Source organism: Calonectris borealis, chromosome 1 (genome assembly GCF_964195595.1).
Source record: "Calonectris borealis chromosome 1, bCalBor7.hap1.2, whole genome shotgun sequence".
Classification (NCBI taxonomy): Eukaryota; Metazoa; Chordata; class Aves; order Procellariiformes; family Procellariidae; genus Calonectris; species Calonectris borealis.
The window spans coordinates 186,082,739-186,102,246 of NC_134312.1; the positions used below are offsets into that span (position 1 = coordinate 186,082,739).

The 19,508-nt window shown below is 40.0% G+C and overlaps 2 protein-coding genes across 3 annotated transcripts in view; one reads left to right on the forward strand and one right to left on the reverse strand.

Moving 5' to 3' along the window:
* ELF1 (E74 like ETS transcription factor 1) overlaps window positions 1-446 on the reverse strand; it is a 91,251-nt gene extending 90,805 nt beyond the window's left edge. The window contains exon 1 of the mRNA XM_075139208.1: window positions 356-446. The gene's annotated coding sequence lies outside the window, so the exon portion shown is untranslated. The remainder of the gene's footprint in view (window positions 1-355) is intronic.
* Window positions 1-19,508, forward strand: part of WBP4 (WW domain binding protein 4) — a 25,071-nt gene continuing 5,563 nt past the window's right edge. Inside the window, exons 1-9 of one of the 2 annotated variants that reach the window (XR_012671533.1) lie at window positions 1-612; window positions 7,007-7,079; window positions 8,589-8,651; window positions 8,747-8,870; window positions 9,645-9,866; window positions 10,770-10,825; window positions 13,956-14,022; window positions 16,023-16,183; window positions 17,165-17,435. Coding sequence is in view for 1 of the 2 variants with exons in the window: in XM_075139237.1 (XP_074995338.1) it covers window positions 35-612; window positions 7,007-7,079; window positions 8,589-8,651; window positions 8,747-8,870; window positions 9,645-9,866; window positions 10,770-10,825; window positions 13,956-14,022; window positions 16,023-16,183; window positions 17,200-17,435 (1,580 nt within the window). In the remaining variant the exon portion in view is untranslated. The remainder of the gene's footprint in view (window positions 613-7,006; window positions 7,080-8,588; window positions 8,652-8,746; window positions 8,871-9,644; window positions 9,867-10,769; window positions 10,826-13,955; window positions 14,023-16,022; window positions 16,184-17,164; window positions 17,436-19,508) is intronic. The other variant, XM_075139237.1, reaches the window with a different exon arrangement.

Sequence of the window (19,508 nt, forward strand, 5' to 3'; positions counted from 1 at the left end):
GGAGGCGAAGTCGGGAGGCAGCAGCCCCCGGCACATGCGCTGCCTGAACTCCTCAGAAAGTTGGCAGGGGCGTCCGGCGGGACAGGACGCCGCTGGCCGCGGACCGAGGGCGCGCACCGCCGCCCGCCCGCCCGCTCGCACGCACGGGGCCCGCCGCCGCCTCCCCAGCCCCTTCGCACCCCCGCCTCGCATCTCCCGTCTCCCACAGCCGCGGCGGGGCAGGAACAGCCCGTCACGGGGTGCTGCCGGCGGCGGGGCTCGAACCCGTGTCCCGCGAGGGAGGAGGGAGAGCCGCCCCGTCCCCCCGAGCGCGGGGCTCGCCGCAACCTGTGGCGCGCGGGAGGGCGGCACTCACCGAGCGGCGGCGGCGGCGGCGGCTCCCTCGCCGAGCGGCTCCCCGCAGAGCGCTCGCCTCTCCCAGGGGCGGGGGAGGAGGAGCGGGCGAAGGCAGGAGGTGGGGAAGGGCGGGGGAGGAGAGCGCGGTTTGAGCCCTCCCGGCTCCCGTCGCCGCGCTCCCTCCCCCCGCCCCGGCCCGCCCCAGCGGCGCGGCGCGGCTGGCGGCGAGCGGAGGGGACCGGCGCGGTGCGGCGGCGCTGCCGGGGAAGCGGCGATGTGAGTGTCGGGGGCCGGGAGGGAGCGGGTAGCGCCGGCCGCGCTCTGCCCGCAGCGCTCTGGAGCCCCCCGCCCTGGGGACCGGGGTTGGGCAGGGCCGGCAACGCGGGGTGGGAGCGCCGGCGGCAGGGCCGGGCCTGGCCCCGGTGCCCGCAGGCCGTGGGGAGGCCGTGGGCAGCCGGGCTGCGCCTGTGCCCCAGCTGCGGCCGGCGACCCCCGCCTCGCTGACCCAGTTATTTCCCTCTCGCTCCGGTCCCTCTGCTCCCGTCCGTCCTCCCCCCCTCCCGGTTGTTTGTTTCTGCAGCGCTCTCGGCCCCTTATCTCCCCCAGACACGCCGGGCAGCTTCGCCTCCCGCCCGCGGGGCACTTCGCGTCCTGCAGCGCGGGGCGGTGAGCGCTGCGGGCGAGGGCGTCTGTCCCTCCGTACCCCCCTACCCCCCCGGACCGAGGCCTGCTCTGGCGCCGCTGGTTCTGGGTGAAGCGTCTGGAAGAAAGCCTCTGTGCCTTGGTTTCGCTGGCCATCGCTACCTCTTTTAAGTGTTTAATTAGAAAATTTGTGTTAATACCTGACTACGTTTGTGGGGGGTAAAAATCCCAGCTTTGGTCTTAATATTAAGTGAGAATATCATATGAATGGCATTTTTTCGTTTCTGTTACTTTTCAAGATATCCTAACTTCCGTGGTGAAAAAAAAAAATCTTAACCTGATCAAAAATTTCTTTAGGGTTCCTTCTGTGGGGAAGTATTTCATGGTTAGGTTGTGTGAGCCTGTCTTGCAGACTGATATGACATACAGCAGTGTTCGTAATTTTAGTTATTGCTAAAATTATACCTGGACAGTTTCTTGACCCAATTTATGTTGCTGGTTTTTTCCTCTCTCTTCTAATTCTTATCATATTCTTCCTGACATAGCCCATATCCTTCTTCTGCATCTACAGCAGCAGACCTCTGTTGTCAGTAGATATCCCTGGTTTCAGATACTTAGCTTTTGAAGGCCAACTCAGGCAGTTCGCTTTAGGTTCCCTGTATAAGGAAGAAGCACGTACCTATGGAGTTCAATTTGCTTCTCAGATGCCTGTTTAGGATAGAAGATGCCTGTTTAGGATGGAAAGAGTGGCGTTTTGGAGTCTCCATATATTGACATGCAGAACTTAGACAACTAGGTATCTCACTTTTTAGACAACTGAAGTTAGGGGAGATGAGGTCCGTTGAAGCTCCGTACATGCAGAAGGCTGCTTGCCCTCATATTCTTGTGCATTCTTATATATTGTTAAAAATATTTGTAGCATTACCCTTCAAGTTACATAATTTACAATTTAGAAAAGAGATCTGGCAAAGCAGATCCATGCAAATGATCTTCAGGTCAGACTAAGCAGCTTGTGCAGATTCTGCTGTCTTGCAGCACATTATGATTTGTATGTTGTTCAGAGGGGGCTAATATATTAATAAAAAAAAGCAGCCTCTTGGGTTGTAAATTGGAATTTCTAGAAGGATTGCCAAAAATACAATCGAATTGAAGGCCAGAAGAACGAAACTCTTCACAGAACTGCCCTGTTCCATGTAGATGAAACTCTAATTCAGTACTACTCTGTAGGAGCCCGCATATAGATGTATATTCTGTGATATATTAGAAGATCAACAAGTAAGGTTAGGTAGAAGGACAGCACCATATACTAGCTGTGTCAGGGATGCTTTTTGCTCAAGGCCTTATTTTTCAATACCTTTTTTTTTTAAAATAAAAATTAAGGGTACATATTTAAGTAGAGTTTTTAGGGTAGGATTTGTGCACTATGAAGGAATGGAGTTGCTGTGAATTTGGAAGCGTGGGTCGTTAGGGCCATGGCACTGGGACCTACTTCTTGGTTCATGAAAACCCTTTCCTTTCTTGTCTCCTTCCCTCCCGATTTTAGCGTTGCATTCTTAGGTCTTACCGATACTTGGATATTTGAATCAGAATTACCTGTTCTGGAATGGCTTCCTGTGTGGAGGGTCTATTGTGAAATATATGTGATTTTTTTTTTTTGTTCTTTCTACTTCCTTCCATTACAGAAGTATTAATTTTAGTACACAGTATTCCAAATAGAATTTATTACTATTTCTGAATACTGTGTCCTGTTGAGTGGCTGTTACAGAACAACCACAATAGCTGATCTGAATTCATTTCCTTGTGTAGTCAAGAACTTGAATCTGTGTATTTCTTCACACACCTGTGTTCAAGAAGGTGATGTATGCACAAGCTGTTCAGTGCTCAAACCTGCAGAAAGCTGGAAGATACTAACTTTGTATAAAGTCTTCAGAGGTTGTACATATTAAACCAAAGAAGACTGCTGAGCATGTGTATGTTTTTTAGGCTAAAGGCTTATAATTTGGACAGATATATACCTGATACAAACCCCCCTGTATCCCTGCCAAATTTCAAGTCTGATGTTTTAGAACAGAGCTATTCAAAGCAAGTGCTTCCAGGTTTTGTTTGCACAGCCAAATTATTTCTTTTTCTTGTGTTCAGAACCACCTGAAACAGTTGTTTCTTCTCCCTCACCCCCATCTTTTAATTTCAGCCAGTATGTGGTAGGAACCAAACCCTCCAGCCCAGTCTCAAAGTAAAGTTTGGCAAAGCTGTCTCAGCTGAAGATAGCTTCTTTATGAGGGTTTCTTAAGCTTCCCTATATAAGGAAGGCGGACTGCACCACCTGTTAAAACATTAATAACACTGTAAGTTAGGAGAAGCAGCTCGCCGGTTGGCGGTTCGGGACCCTGGGCCCCGGTACTGCTGGAGTTACTGTGCAGGTTGCTTTTTGAACATTGTCAACAGAACCTGTCCTCTTTGAGTGCTCCCAAACACGTGGTTCACGTGCAGTAGGAGTGCGTAACCCAGTCATTGCAGCGTAGGCTGCGTGATTCTCATGGCTCAAGAAATGAAGTATGCAAAGTAAAAATACCCAAGTTTCAGAGTTTTCTCTCTGAGTTTAAGTATTTTCATGTTTTTTGAAATGGCAAATGTGGCAGGCGCTGTTCATGCAGAGTTGCTACTTGTTCTTCCCCATCTTCTCACTCCCTCTGAAGTTTTAAATGAATTTCAGAAATCTGAAAATGGTTTTAACATTGATGCTGTTTGCACTCTACAGCTGTTTGCAGCAAAGAGTTTGTTACTGCATTAAAGTTTCAAGAAAACAGTTTGATGTTCACTCCCTCTTTTTCCCTCCTTCCCCTTTAGCTGTCACAACTGTTGCACATTCTGCCCCTGAGTGGTTTGACCAGTAAAAGTTGAAAGAAAATCACTGTTCTTTAGGAGACACAAATTTCTTGCAAGTTAGTACAGGATTTCCAACTCTGGCTGAAAGCTTACAGCAGTTTGTCCAGAAGTTGCCTATCTGTATCGGCACCGCTCTGTTCCCCGTGTGCCCAGTACCAGGTTGCTAAGCTGACTTGCTCAGCCAGCTCTGGAAAATCGGGCTCCGAGCAGACTTTGTCAGAACCTTCCCGGGAGGTAGAGCTTCGCAGTAAAACTTGCACACTTCTCGGGGTCTGTGTCACCAAGCTCCCGTTTGGGTAGCCACAACTGGGTAAATGTGTACAGTGCTGAACCTCAACACTGCAAACGTGGACAAGCCAGACTTGATGCGCTTTGGACTATCTCTTCATTTTAGTGAAAGGAAGAAAGATAGTTGTGGTGGTGATGGCTAGTTGATCAGCTTTCTGGTCCTTAGCACGTTGGCCCAGCTGTAAAGCTGAAAACAAGAATAAACCTGAACTTTACTGATGTAAGTGCAGGCAGAAGATAAGGAGTCTTAAAGGCTATACCGTTTCCACTGCAATGACTTTTTACAATAACTATGTTTCCCTTGATTTGTACACAATTATTCAAGTATAAACGACCTCTGTACCACTTTAACAGCATCTACTCTCAAGCCTGTATTTGGCAGATTAATAAAATAGCCACATGTTCAATCATTGTCATCAATGTGAATTAACTTTCAGGCTCGTGACCGGAGCCTGTGAAGGATTTGCAGCATCTCACTGAAGTGGGCTCTCGCTTCAGTTTGCTGCTCCTTTCCAAACACTCCTCTTCAGTTTGCTCTCATTGCAGCAGCGTTGGTGCTTTGCAGGCTCCATTGTTGTTACAATGGCAAATGTTATTCGGTGGATATTTCAGCAGAGCTTGCTCTCTTTCTTGAGTGCTATGAGCTCAAGCGGAAAATCTTGAAGAGAATTACTCAGCATATAACACTCCTCATGCTCATGAGTCACAGAATGGGGAGAATAATTTACACAATTAACTTCATTAATCATGAAATGCCGGATTTAAGGTTCCCAGGATATCAGGTCTTCGGCACAGAGTATCATTTACATTTATTTTATATGTAACAACAGAGAGCCAGCTCCAATTTTTATCAAAACCAATAGGAAATGAAGACAAAAGGCTTCTGTCATCAAGACCTGGATTTGTACTTAAGCTCCAGGTGTGCCCTCAGGTTCTCCAGCACGATTACTGTATGTGTAGCTACAGTGGTTTGCGACAGATGTGGTGTCCAGTAGCATTTAGGAAAGAAATCGGCGGAAAATATAGCTGTGAAAATACAGCTTGTCACACTCTCGCTTTTGGTGGGTGCACCTGTACAGTCTTAATTTTAGCACTTAGACTTGATTCTGTTGAAGACAAAGAGCCAGGCCCGTTAGGTTAAACTTGGAAATACGCAGATGTTCTTGCACCTCCGAAACATGCAGTGGGGCTCTTTTACAATTTATGTGTTTTCTGTCAGACTTCTCCCATTGCCTTAGGAAGGTTAACCCAGCTTTTAGCTGGAAATTTATCTTAGATGATGTCGAAGGATTTAGAGACAATTTAGGAGCTCAAATAGGAAAAAGGGCCTTGAGGTGTTTCTGAGCTCTGAATTTCTCCCTTCCGCTCAACTGGTTCTCCAGCCAGAGTGTTCGATTTCCCAAGCTTCGGCCCTAGTACCTTTTGATATATAAATCTCAAAAACCTTTTAATCAGATGTGTGACTAAGTAATCACCCAGTTTTAAAGTCCACCATTTAGGGATGAGCGGATTTCTGTTTAAATCGGGGGAAGCCCCATTGCTTCTTTTAGCTTTCCAGAAAATTGCTTGCAAAGCTGCATGTTGCTAACACAGGTTATAGGTTGATATATTTTTGCAGAGCATATCCTTTGTTCTTACACTTTTAAATAATCATAGCCTCTTAGAAATTGTATTTTTATGTTAAGCACTGGTAGGAGAGCATATTTTGATACCTGCTTAAATTTTAAGAATTGAGTCGATCAGGTCTGTTTCTATTATGAAAGATCTGCTCGCACGTATCATAAGGTTTGAGGGTGTTATCGTTGTGCATGGAAGAAGTTTTGGTTTTATTGAATAAAAATGTCAGGAAGTATTTTCCTTGAACTCTGTATATTGATCTTCAGACGGAAGGCAAAGATTCATTTTTTGGACTGATGTTTTTTAATGTTCTCAGTGTACTCTCGAATTGTTTTTGTTTTCGCCCCTCGTTCTTTTTCATTTAACTTAAAAACATAGAAGTCTGTTGCTGAAATGTGTTCTATTGAACCAAAGCATTGCATCTGTTGCTGCAAGCCAACGAGAAATGGAATTATTTCTGCACAAGCCTCATCTGGCATTAGAAAGCGGTTTTTGATGAAGAAACAGCCATTGGAGGGGTTGTTTGTTTTATTGTTAAATACTTTTATGTACTAATTTTTGAGCTCTGACGAGTTTTCCCCAAGTTTCCTCACACATATGCAACTTATCTGAATTGCATGGTTCAGAAATACATTTTTACACTGAAACATCCAAACAATTTACTGCTGTGTCTGTGACCCCACAGGTCAGAATCTGTTCTAGGACTCTCCGCAGTAGCTCACATCCAGAACTGCACCTTTGTGTTGCTAAGCTCACTGTGTACAGTATCCAAAGTAGACTTTGACATTAAATCTGAAGTTTTACACTTAGAAACATTTATTGTATGCATTTTTATGAAAAATAATACAAGTTACACTTTTCTGTCAGTTCTGTGTTTAATTAGGGTATCTAGAGCTGCTTGTTTATCTCTGGTTTGCTTTGTCTTGTATTTCTGGTTCTTACAGCATCACCTCTGTTGTAAAAATTTTCCCGTCTTCAGGGGTCAGATGGGCACAATCCCAATACTGAAGTGTGCTTTATGGGACACAGTAGTCAATATAGCGACTCTAGCTTGTTCCCCATACTTTTTTTTTCCGGGGGGGGGGCGGGGGACGGGACGACAGCCACCACCAAACCCAAAAACTCTTAGCACTTGCTCACCCAAAGAAGACTGAATTTAGTTTCTGAAGCTATATATATAAAAAACCTGTGGCTTTGATTACTGTTTCAGATTGTCTTTTTTTTTTCCTCTCCCCAGGGCTGATTACTGGAAATCTCAGCCAAAAAAGTTCTGCGATTACTGCAAGTGCTGGATAGCAGACAACAGACCTGTACGATCATCTACCATACTATATCAATGGTTTTGAAATACTAGGAATTTGAATTACAGGCTTTTAACATCACTTTTGATACTAATCTCTTGATGCATGAAATTTGCACTTTAGAAACGCCCTTGTAATAATTGTGATATTTAAAATACATCACGTGAGAGCCAGATACTGCATACAAGATGGTGTGTGCTGTTCTACTTGGCAATACAGATAAGAACTGAAATATCTGACCCTGCTTTTTCTTCAGGTTCTGTAACTTAACATTTGATCTGTCTTGAAACTTTGTTCACGCCTGTTCCTAGCCTTCGTATGCAAGCAGAAAGCAAAACCTGGCATATGTGCTGTTTATATCTGGTAGGCCTGGTACAGCCAGTGCTCTAAGCATTTAAAGCAGGTTTCTTTCATTTCGCACAGCCCACAGAAGCGTTACTGGGTTACAGAAAGGTGTTTCTGACTTGCAGATGCCTTTTGCAGACTATTAGACCCATTGGTTTCTCACTTAGAAATAAGTTTTGCATTCCTGACTGGATGCCAGGGGTACTCCTGGAGCTGAGCTTCATCTGGGTTACACTGTCATTCTGCAGTTCAGAATGACAAGTGTGAGCTAATTGGTTTAGGTTTCTTCTTGTAGTCAGTAAAGTGAAATACACGTTAAAGGGGGGGATTTGTGTAACTTATAAAGTCTGTCTTTAAATGAGATGAATCATCCCCTGGATGTGCATCCTGTGCACATTGGTTTGTGCAAAGAAATTGTAGGGTTACGAGGTCAGGCTTAGGCACCTGACATTTGAACACCTAAATGAGCTCAGATATTTTTTGTGAGAACCACATGAGGACTTCCACTGTTGTACCTGTAGAGCTTCTGAACTGCCTCCAGTTCGTATTGGCTTCAGTCTTTCTGACACCTTTTTGGCTTGCAGACTGTTCTGTTGTCCTTAGTTACCCAACTCTCCCACCTTGCCTTTTCCTCTCTCTCTCTCTCTGATTTGCGGACCTGCAGACTAGTTTAAGTTGATGGGATATTTGTGGAGCGCAGCATAATCTAATTAAGGACCATAGCTAATATCTGGAACTCTGAATAAGCCATATGGTTTTTAAAAGTTTGCATGAAAAGAGAGAGGGTAAAAAAAAAAAATCCAGGGATGATACTTGGAAGGATAGCATGGAGAGGGAGCCCAGATTCCCTGTTACTTGTTTCTAATCTGTGTGCTGAACAGTGTTATTTGAAAACTTTTAAATCTTACAAATACAGACTATGAAATTTTATGATACCATTCTGGAGTGTTACTGAGTGTTACTGATTTTTCATAATTTCTATGTTGAGTGTTTCTCAGTGTTCCTGAATTCCTATAGCCATTTTACAGCTATAGTGTTTGCTGTGTTTTCAGAACAGGTTACATTTAAGCTTGTTCAACTAAGTTTAGTCTAACTAAATTTTAACTAACTAAAATGAACTAAATTAAAATTGTATAATATGTATTATTCTTCTTGTTTTTTCTCGCTTTTAAGAGCATTGAGTTTCATGAAAGAGGAAAGAATCATAAAGAAAATGTGGCAAAAAGAATTAGTGAGGTAACTCAAATATCTTATTTTCACGAATACTTATTTTTAATCTCTTTCATTATACTTGTTTGATTTATTCTCTTGGGTTTTTTGTTTTGTTTTAGATTAAAAAGAAAAGCTTGGAAAAAGCAAAAGAAGAAGAAAACATGTCAAAAGAATTTGCAGCAATGGAGGAGGCTGCAATGAAAGCATATCAAGAGGATTTGAAAAGGCTTGGAATTAAGCCAGGTAGTTCATATAGCTGCCAAAGGATTAAAAACAGAATTGAAAGAATATTAAATAGGAACATTTTTTCTTAAATTAGGTTTTAGGAACATGAGAGGAGGCCTGCAGGACTGTGTTTGCTCATTTAAAAAAGAAAAAAAAAAAAAGTAGTAGAAGTTGTTTTTAGCTACGGTGTCCTCTGGTCCATGGAACAATCCAATTTGGAGTAGAAAAATTAAACAATGTGATAACAAAAAATAGGCTGTAGTTGGTGCTTTGAATGAGCAGTGCCGCCTCCCTTAGTTAATTTTATGTTTCACTTTTGCCAGTTGGAGACAAAAGTTCCTAGTGAGTAGGAGAGGTTGGGTTCCCACTGGTGTCAAACAGTGGAGATGAGAATCTCCTACTCGGCTTGCAGTTCAGCGAGTACCTTTGTTGTGTCCATGTGAAGACGTATTATCCTTTAAAAAAAGTTTGTAGTTTCAAGCTCCTGTAGAAGCTATTTTTTTCATAAAGTTTCTTTTTTATTGTTGTTTAGTTAGAGCTCATTGGGCCTTAGTGTTTTTCTCTTTACGTTACTCATCTTTTGATATTTGGACTTTCTTATGACACTATAATATTGCTACAATGCAAGATTCTTTGACTATAATCTTTTATGTTTACCTGCTATGAGTGTAATACTAATGAGTGAAAGTACTCATAAGAAAAAATTTTCCTATTTGCTGTTGCTCAAGAGGGACTAATATTTAAGCTCAGATTATTACTCTTTTTTTGAAAGAGAGTATTATTTTCTTTAAGATGATGTAGGTCCCAGTTCGACACAGAGTAAAACACAGAGTAACACAGTGGAAACTAAAGGAAAAAAAGAAAAGAAAGAGAAGAAGGAGAAGAAGGAAAAGAAGGAAAAGAAAAAAAAGACACCTCAGGACACTTCAAAGCCACCAAAAATTGAAACGAAGGAGTGGGTGCAAGGATTTTCTCCTGAAGGCTATACATATTACTACAACACAAGAACAGGAGGTAAAAATTAGTGAGGAGCAAATGCAAATACAGTTATTGGATTTGGATATAAATGAGAAAAGACTACCTGCCTTTCTTTACTCCTCTGCTCTCTCAGGAGTAAGCTGATGATTAAAATGTGAACAACTAGATGGTGTTTTGATATTTAACATTCAAGGCTTAAGCATCCAGAACTTCAGATGGGTTTTGCTGTTTGTTAATAATGGGAGAATGCAGTAATTCCACAGTTTCTGGAAATGTTTAGCCTTTCAGAGGTTAAGTATACAAAAGTTAGCTGTGTTCTTCCTAAAGAAGCTTTCTTATCAGGAATGTGGAATAAATTGATTGTGCCCAAGTAAATGAGAGCGGTTATGGATTGCCGTCTGGTTGCTTCTTTCCACATTTACAGGATTTATCTAACTGACTGACTTCTGTTGAGGAGCTATGTGTTATGATCTACTTTAGAGCATAAAAGCAACCCTCTTTTATGATTAATGAGACTGTTACAAACTGTTTCTTATAAATTTAAGGATTGACAGTAGTATTTACTGTAGTCTTTCTTCATACAAGATAACTTCCAAAAGGTAAAAATCTTGTGTGTTTAGTTTCCTCTGGCCTATGCTACCATTTGAAAAACAAACACCTTTTTTGTATCAAAATTCCAGTACCTGTGTATCAGCCATAGTTTAATAGAGTGTGGAAGGTGGTTAGTCCCGGTAAAGCCAACTGTAATTATGATACTTTGGTTTATTGTTCCTACCATAGTTTGATCAAGGATGATTTATATTCCAATGAGGTGATTCTATATTACTTGTTTGTATATGTGCACACATCAGTGTCATACCCTTCAGATCTGTTTTTTCTAAATATTATTAAACATAAACAGGATTGAATGACGGGTGAAATATGTTTTTGTTTTTTAAGAATCACAGTGGGAGAAACCTAAAGGATTCCAAGGCAACTCTCAAAACTCACAAACGGTAATCAAATACTGTTATTCATGCTTTTCTTTGTCCTTGTAAACACTTACCAGAAATAAGCTAAGCAATTTGCAAGTCTCCTGATTGCAGAAGATAAATTGTTTGCTCTTAGTAAACTTAGGAAAACATATTTTGAATATATAGAATAGTTTATTATATTCTTGATGAAAAGTGAAATTTTGCTATACAAATCTTTTTTGTCTGATTTGTTTATCAAGGGAAGAGAAGTGATAGTGGTGGTTATGTTTTTACAGAATATGCTTTTTGATGCTTCAGCCCATAAAATTGAAAGTGTTTGGGAAATTCTGGATAAATTCTGTTCAACCTTTTGTGAATGAAATGTAATTTAAAAAATTAAAACTTTTAAAACATTTTAAAACATTTAAAATAGTTAAGACTCCTTTATCTTAGGAAACATTAAGATTGCATTGTCCGATAGGAAAAAAAAAAAAGAGTGCCTATTTTTTGTGTTTCTTTGGGATATGGTTATGTGATAATTTGTCTTTTTCATGGTTTTCTTACGGTCATGGAACCTACGTGCAAGCAACCTTTTAGAATATTACTTTATTTTCCTTATTTAAGGCACCGGAAAACTTGCAGAATAGTCCAAAGACAGAAAGATTATTTCTTATTATTAATGGGCTTTCCCCTTATACTTACCGCTCCAGGATTTTTGTGCTTCACAACATTAAAAATAGGATTTTCACAACACTCCCATGAAGTGATGTTATGTTTCCCCATTTTCAAGATAGGTGTCACAGGTACACTATGATTTAAAGTCAGTGTTGTTTGCTAATGTTGGATTTCATGTTAGATCAAAAAAGCCTGGCTTTTTCAGAGTGCTTGACATTCTGTAGCTCTGTATTATCACATCTTAGAAGGTAACCTATGCTTGGTACTGGGTTACTTACAGTCAGAGGAGAAAATGGTTATAATTGTGTATATTTTTAGGCAAATGAATCAATTCATAAAATGTTCATGAAGTTTGTCTGTAATCCATCTCTTGTTAAGGCAGTGTTTTATCTCAAAAATGCAGACTTTTTCCATCCAGTGTTCATTCCCAAGAGACTGCCCATCACACGCTACTCTGGCTTTCTGATTCCAAGTTTTGCACAACTTGTTAACCAGCACTTCAGCTTTATCTTTTCAGTCAAGGATTAGCTTTGCAATATTTATAAACCAGTCTTACTGTAGCCTTCCACTGAAAGAGGTGGTCCTGTGACTAATCTTGTATAGTCCTTGGTGCATATTTGCCCTGACAGCGAACGAGTTCAGGGAGTGAAGACATTAGAGTTTGGGTTAGTGCTTTGTAGGCTTATGCCCTTGCATCAGCTCTCTGGGTAATCAGAAAAATGCCAGTGCGGAGGAGAGAAGGAGCTCCCTTCTTGGCAACAATTTGAAGTTAGCTCATCTCAGCTATATCGTAAACACACACCTTCAGCCTCGGATATCTCTCTAATGCCACATGGCCGTATTTTGCCATTCCTCCCTCACCCTGCTTGGTGACTTTGTGGTGTCTTGAGTTATTTTCGCCATTGCTAAAAACAAGCATTCGATTGCTCCCTTATTTAGTCTGAGCTAAAGATATTGGGAACATTCCAGATCTGTAACAAGGACTCATACTGCCCAGAAATTAAAGGGCATACTTGCAATAAGTAGCGCAAGTGAGATTCAAAGGCCCTCCTTCGTTCAGAGCACATTAGCTTGCTGCTCAGACTTCGTAAGAGGTGGAGAAAAGAGTAATGAAAAGGTGCGTTGAAGACTACCTGCAACTTCAGTTAGACTGACATCATGCATGTTAGCATTTATGGAGTAGGATACTCGGCATGCCTAATGTCAAATATCTGCTGAAAACCTGGTAAGAACCAGGTCTAAAATGTTTAGGATCTAACTCAAACAAGAAGGATAGGTTGTACTTAAGACTAGTCTTTTGTCCTCTTTCTACTTACATAAAATAAAATTTCCTTTTGCTTCTTTTGTTGAAACTAGCACACTGAAACTTCTGAGAGCAAAACCTTGAGGAAACTTGCTCGCTGAAGGCTTTCTTGCTTTTTTGCCTGCTCTGAACCTGCTGATACAATTTTTCTGTTTCATATATAGCTTTCTACAGAGCAGGTGTGAGAACTTTAACTCCTGATTTTGTTGTGTTTTAAAAAAAACCCAAAGTTTTAATAGAGTATTAAGGAAATGCATAGGTCTTTGTGTGCAAAAGCCTATCTAGGAGTGTGTGTGTATATGTGTACGCATAGAGACATTTATTAATGCAAAAATCATGTATGGTGAAACTGCATAGAAGTTCTGCCCAGTACAGGGGAAGGGGCAGTATTAGTACTTAAGGAGCAGTGAAGTAGCATATGTGTACATGTTGATGAAAATCAGGTTCATAAGGAAGATGTTAAGTCACGTGTAAAGACTGATTATCTAGCTGTGGCTGATTCTGCAAAACATCTTTATTTTAATTACACATCCACAAAGACATACCAGCAACTTCTGCTGCATGTCATATGTATTTATTAATTAGTAGGGGAAAACAGTGCTTTGTTGAAATGGGTGCTTTCCTAAATCAGTAAATTTGTGGCATGCTTTCCTGCAAAGTTTGCTTCTTCAGTATTTTTGGTGAAGATCTATTTTGGAATAAATTTTAGAAATTTTGGTTTTGTTTGCTTATGTTTAATTTGTGATAGTATTTATTGGTAATGTTTTTCTATAGCCCTCACAAAACCCTGAGTCTTCCAGAGAAATTTTTTCTTGGTCTCTACTTAAGACATTGACAAAACCAGGAAATGTCAACTTCATTGTTCCACTACTTGGAAAATAAAAAACATGTAAAATGGCCTTTATGGCTTTTATCATAATTTGAACTGTATGGCAGCCTTTACCATACTGCCTCATACTAATTCTCCACTGTTTGAAAAAATTGTCTATGTGCATTTGCGGTACTTTTAAGTTAAGCAATTCAATCTCATTTGAGTCAAAGGGAATACTTTCTAACAAATTTAGGGGTTCAAGCTTTAAAACAGTAAAATTATGATGAACAAAAAATACTCAAGGGTTGAATAGTCTTATAAGTGATACTTTGACTGATCCTTAAAACTCTCTTTTTTAATTAGCTCCTGTATCTTTTTCTCAGGCAGCAGAGTGGGTAGAAGGTGTCACTGAAGATGGTCATACCTATTACTATAACACAGAAACAGGAGGTAAGGAGAGCTTGTTTTCCAGTTAAGCTCTGTTTCAGAAGCGAGGGTTTTCAGAGCAGCATTTTATTTTGCAGATAACTGCATTTTAAGGCCATTACTAAGTTTTGTATTTTTTACGCTGTTACCTTGTTGCTTAAGTCAATGTTGGCTTTATAGCTGTATTGTCAGTGTGTATGCATTTGTGCTTCATACGTTTTTTTAGACATCCAACTTAGAAGTCTAAAATACGGGTTTTTTCTCTTCTATGTATATAATGAAATTATAGTTTGGAAACCAGAAAGGGGCAGGATTTTGTTGTGACAGGTATGTAGGACTGAATAAGAATCTCCTAAACTTTTCCTCTTGCTGACATAGCGTTTATAAGAGAGTCCAGAATCTTACCTCCTACTTCTTTTCCCTGTTTTTTTCCCCTACATGGGGAACTTTGTGGTAACTCCCCCAGAGCAGGCATCTGTTTTCTAAATCTGTTTGAATCATTTTAAGGTCAACAATGACTCTGGAGAGCAAGTGATTTTATGTTGGCTATGAGTTTTCCTTCTGCTGTTGGGTATGAAGTGGCGTTCCTGACGATGCCAAGAATAGAAAAAAAACCACACCAAAACCTTTCAGTTTTTCAGCATGCGGCTCCCCTGCTCAAATGATTTGCCATTTTTTTCTTTTGAAAGGGAAATGAGATGCTGGTTATTTTTAAACATTGCCTTCTAAGTTCAGATACATTTTATGCCTTTGGTTGTATTGTTCTTTAAAGTTCTTCATGGACACATGACATTCGTGAAGAATATCTTTGTAATCATTGTATTTGATAAAATTTTGGCTTCTGAGATTTTAAAGCGATCCCTTTTATATAGCTGCAGGTATCTTGGAAATGCTTGAAAATTACTTGTCAGTTCTGTTAATGCTAATCCCATCCTCTGAAGACAAGACAAATTGTTAACCGAGAGGACTGATCGTAGTGTCTCATCTGAAGCGTGTAACTTAAGAGGCCGGTATCTCTAGGCTTAGCTCCTGCTATGAGTCATACTTTGGGAGGCTGCACCTTACGCCACTGGCTATATGTGACACCTAGGAAAGTGAACTTTCTCAGTTACTGGTCTAAAGCTACATGACAGCAGTACCCTTAAGAGACTGTTTTGTTCGTTCAGAGCCACTCATTGCTAGTTTTTTACACCTTTACTTCTTCAAGATACATCTAGAAGCATACCTGTTAAATGTTGTTTTCAGTTAGGGATTTCTTTGGAAATAGATAAAATAATTGGAAAAATAGTACTTTTATCACATCTGAAAGCTTAAATAAAATTATAGATTGAAAGTTGGTGTACTTTTGCCTTATTGTTACTAAAAGCAGTTTTACGACCATTGAATCAACTTTTATTTAAATAGTTCCTCTCAATATATTTGCTCATTGAAAATGAGGTCATATCCTGTAGAGACATACTTTCATGTCTTTTCAGAATGATGTTTATATTTCATTGTTGACTTAACAGCTCTTTAATTAGAGATCTAATCTTACCAAGCCAAGTGGCACAGGGAAAGGAGTTTATCTGCCTGGAAAGCTGAAGCTCGCAGTTAGTGTTCTTTACCGTATCCTCTCTTTGTAATCAATGGATAACTCAAATCAAATAGGCACCTCTAGAGGGCAATTCTTCTGTCCTGTGTTAGGATGAGAGGGACCAAGTCTGTGGGCTGCAGTTCACCGTGCGTGATATCCTTCTTAAGCACCAATTACAACAAGCTTTATCAACAGTGATCTCAGTGTCATGACAGTATCTCTGCTGAGAAGTGAAATGTTACCTTTCTGATTACGTTTATTAAAACAAACATACTGAACAAAGGCAAAAGCCTTGTGCTAAATTATTTGCTGTATTTTTTGCATGAGGCAGCACTGCTTCTGAAAAGTAATGTTAAAGCAATAACAGATCAGAATTAGAAACATAAATAATGTGGTTATTCAAATATCTTGTAGAAACATAAATAATGTGGTATTCAAATATCCTGAACAGTATCCACATGGGAGAAACCAGATGGTTTTGTTTCATCTTCAAATGAAAAGAGTCAACGTGACAAGCATTCTGAAGAGCTTGCAGAAAGAGATTCCAAAGCATCTGAATCAGACTCGGAAGATAGTGAAAATGAAGCACGGAGTTCAGAAACAAATTTCAAGGTAAGTTCTCTCTTCAGATTTATTTTACATATAGTATTAATTTTCTAACATAAGATGATTTATCTTTTATCTCTTGTGATAGGCTGTACTCACTGTAATGAGGTTAAACCATATGACTGAAAGTAGAAGTTTGCACTTGTTTGAATAGTAAAATGAATCTTTATTCAATTATTTGGCCCATTAGTGGCTCTGTTGCAGAATAGAAAGCATGATCAGCCCACCAGAAGTAGATTGAATTCTGCAAGAAATGTGATGTTCTCTGAGAAAGGTCACTGTCATCTCTCTGAAATAGTCCACAAAATGATTTGGATTTCAGTGTGAGGATATGATTTCTAACCTTCATTGGTAAATGTGACTGCTAAGAGACCTTCAGGGAATGCCTTTGAAAATTACATGGCTGTAGTTTCCTTATTGAGAAGAACATTGGCAGCACATAGTACAAAACCTGTATCAATTACATGGTTTTGTCTTCAGATTTAAAACTTAAGATAAAGGGTGTGATTATGGCTCTGGCTGGGTCAGATGGTTTTTCTGAAACTGGTAGTTCAGAATAGGCAGAGACAGTTTAAATATAAAATGTATTCACAGACAGGTGTTAATTCTAAAATATATATTTTTGTATCACTGTGCATCATTATAAACTACTACTAGGTATTAGCTGTAAAGTGTCTGTATCTGCACGCACAGAAAGCTCTATGTGAATTTTTTTTTTTAAACATGCTAAGCTTTTTTTTAAGTAAGTTTGTATTGGCTGCTCCTTGCTAACTTCAGCCTTGATAGATGGGATTTTCCAACTTAAGTTTTTGTAACATTTAACATTTTTTTTCAACTCTGTATGTGATGAAAGCTCAAGGAGAGAAATGTAAAGATTTTATTACAGTATGAGTTTATTGTTTCAAGTTACTCTTGGTTGAAAAGTATGAATAGTAGATAATAGTAAATAAAAGATGTAAAATAAAGCTACATTGTGTTTTTATTTAGGCATTTTTGCTTAAGGTGGGTTTTTTCCTCTTTAGAGGAAAGGAGATAATGGTGAAGGATCAGAGGAAGGGAAAAAATCTCCCAAAGCTAAAAAGTTAAGTCCTTATGGGAAATGGCGAGAAGTTAAGCCAGAAGAAACTGTTGATAAAGAGGAGAGTACGTCAGCTTCCCAAGAAACCTCCAGTGATGCACCTAACAAGACCAACCCTTATGGAAAATGGAAAGCAATTAAGGAAAAAGAAGAAGAAGAAGAAGAAGAAGAAGAACCATGGTGAGGATCTTTCTACCATAGTTATTTTCATAATACTTGTTTCCAGAATACTTGTTTTCAGAGCTGAAGCTTTTTCTTCTGACTTCTGGCAGAATTAGTACAGCAGTGATTGGAACTGTAGCCCAAATACAATTCTTTCCGCAGTGATTATTTTAAGTAATAGCTCTCCATGGCAGATAGTGGTGGTGTTTTGGTTTTAGTGTGGAAGTTCACCATGAGTACAAAATAATTTAAAGTGATTTAAAGGATCATTGTCATCCATCATTTTTCTCAGAGTATCAACTGTTTAAATGTAGTTACTCTAAGCTTATGTTCCTTAACATCGTCTCCTTCAACAATCTGGTTCAGCTGCCTGAGGAGCTCTTGTGACTGTTTTTTCAACTGCTTCCAGCCTTGGAACAGCCCAGGCAGCTTTCTCAGGGCCTCTAGCTTCCAGGCTAAATTCTGTTTCTTTCTCATGAGTGATTAGTTGGGCTACCTCTGCCTGGGTTTCAAGATCTATCTTGATCTTCTAGGGCCAGCAGCAACCTGATCTTGATCATACTGGATTAGCATTGCTTTGAATCCCTTCCCTGGGGGATCAATAGTTGCTGACATAATGAGTATGCTTTTTTAGACTCCGAGAAATTTCTACCTCAGCCCGGTATGTTTGGCTGAGTTACTTCCACAAGCAGTGAATTATTTCTCACTTTGTGGTGTTGCACTGACTCTAACTGTTCACTTGAAGGACACAGCCTAAAAGACACTTCAAATTTTTTGTCTTACTTTCACCCAGTAAAAGACTTCTGGTTGAACCGTGTTTTCTTGTTCCCTAATTTCCCTCATTTCAAAACAAAGTTAAGCAAAGACAAAACAAAATCCACTACAACCTTTTCTGCCTTCACTATGGGTAAGTCCTGGAGGCTCTCATAATGTGGTGGGAGACACTTTCTGCAATGATTTAAATAAGGAGATGAAAGACAAAACATGTGTAATCTAGTTATGCCAATTTTAAATCTGGAAGCTGTCTCTCTTTCCCATGTCCAACAGATGTACTGCAGATGTTTTCATGACATGCATCTGATGAGGAGGGGTTTTTTTGTTTTGTTTTACTGCATAATGCCCGAGATGGCTCATTTTCTTGTGAAGCATGCTGTCTTTTATGGTCAGTTTCTTGTTATGGGGCCCTCTAGGAGTTTGGAAAAATTAGGTTTGGGAGAATGAAATCAGTCTTTTCCTCATACTCACCCCATACTCCAGCATTTTAGTTCTAAATTATTCAGCAGATACAGTTTTGTCACTGTTGGAACTAAATTAAGCACTGATACACTCCCTTGGAGATCATAATGTCACTTGATCAGTTCACGTAACACCTCCTGAATCAGACCAGCTAACCGCTCCTTGACTCCAGAGCTGATAAATTCTTTCAGGTTTTTGGAAAGCATGGTCCAATAAAAAGTGCTTTCAGCTATTGAACCTTATATATCACAAGCTTGATATATACGCACATGTAAATGAGACAAATGCAGTTGTTCATTATTTACTTTAAATTGAGACTAGGCAGACTGCCAACCACTTTCAGGAAGTTTACATTTTAGGGATACTGCAACAGTCACATTTTCTTGACTTGCAGTCATTCTCATGGCTCTTTTTTGGGTGCTTCAGCTGATCCACGCCTTCCGTGAAGCATAGGACCTGAAACTAGGTATAGTACACGAGCTGACATCAGACTAACACTCAGTAGTATTGAAAGATTTCTTGTATGGATTGGCCAGGAATACAATGTGTATCTCTTTGCAGTAGTGTTTTGCTGGTGTGATTCCTGATGGACTTGTGATTTAGATCCTTTTCTGTGAACTGTTCAGTTGTTCTCCATCGTATGTTTGCGCCACAGGTTATTGCTGTAGAACACAGTGTTTTACTGATGACCTCCTAAAACTGATTGGTCATTTTTAGACAATATCTTTGATTTGTTCAGATCAGTATTAGCTTTGATCCTGTCCTCCAGAGCTGCTTCTCCCAACTTGGGGTCATTGGCTGATTTTGTAAGCCTGTTCTCTGTTTTGTCATGCAGACCCTCAAGGATGGACACCT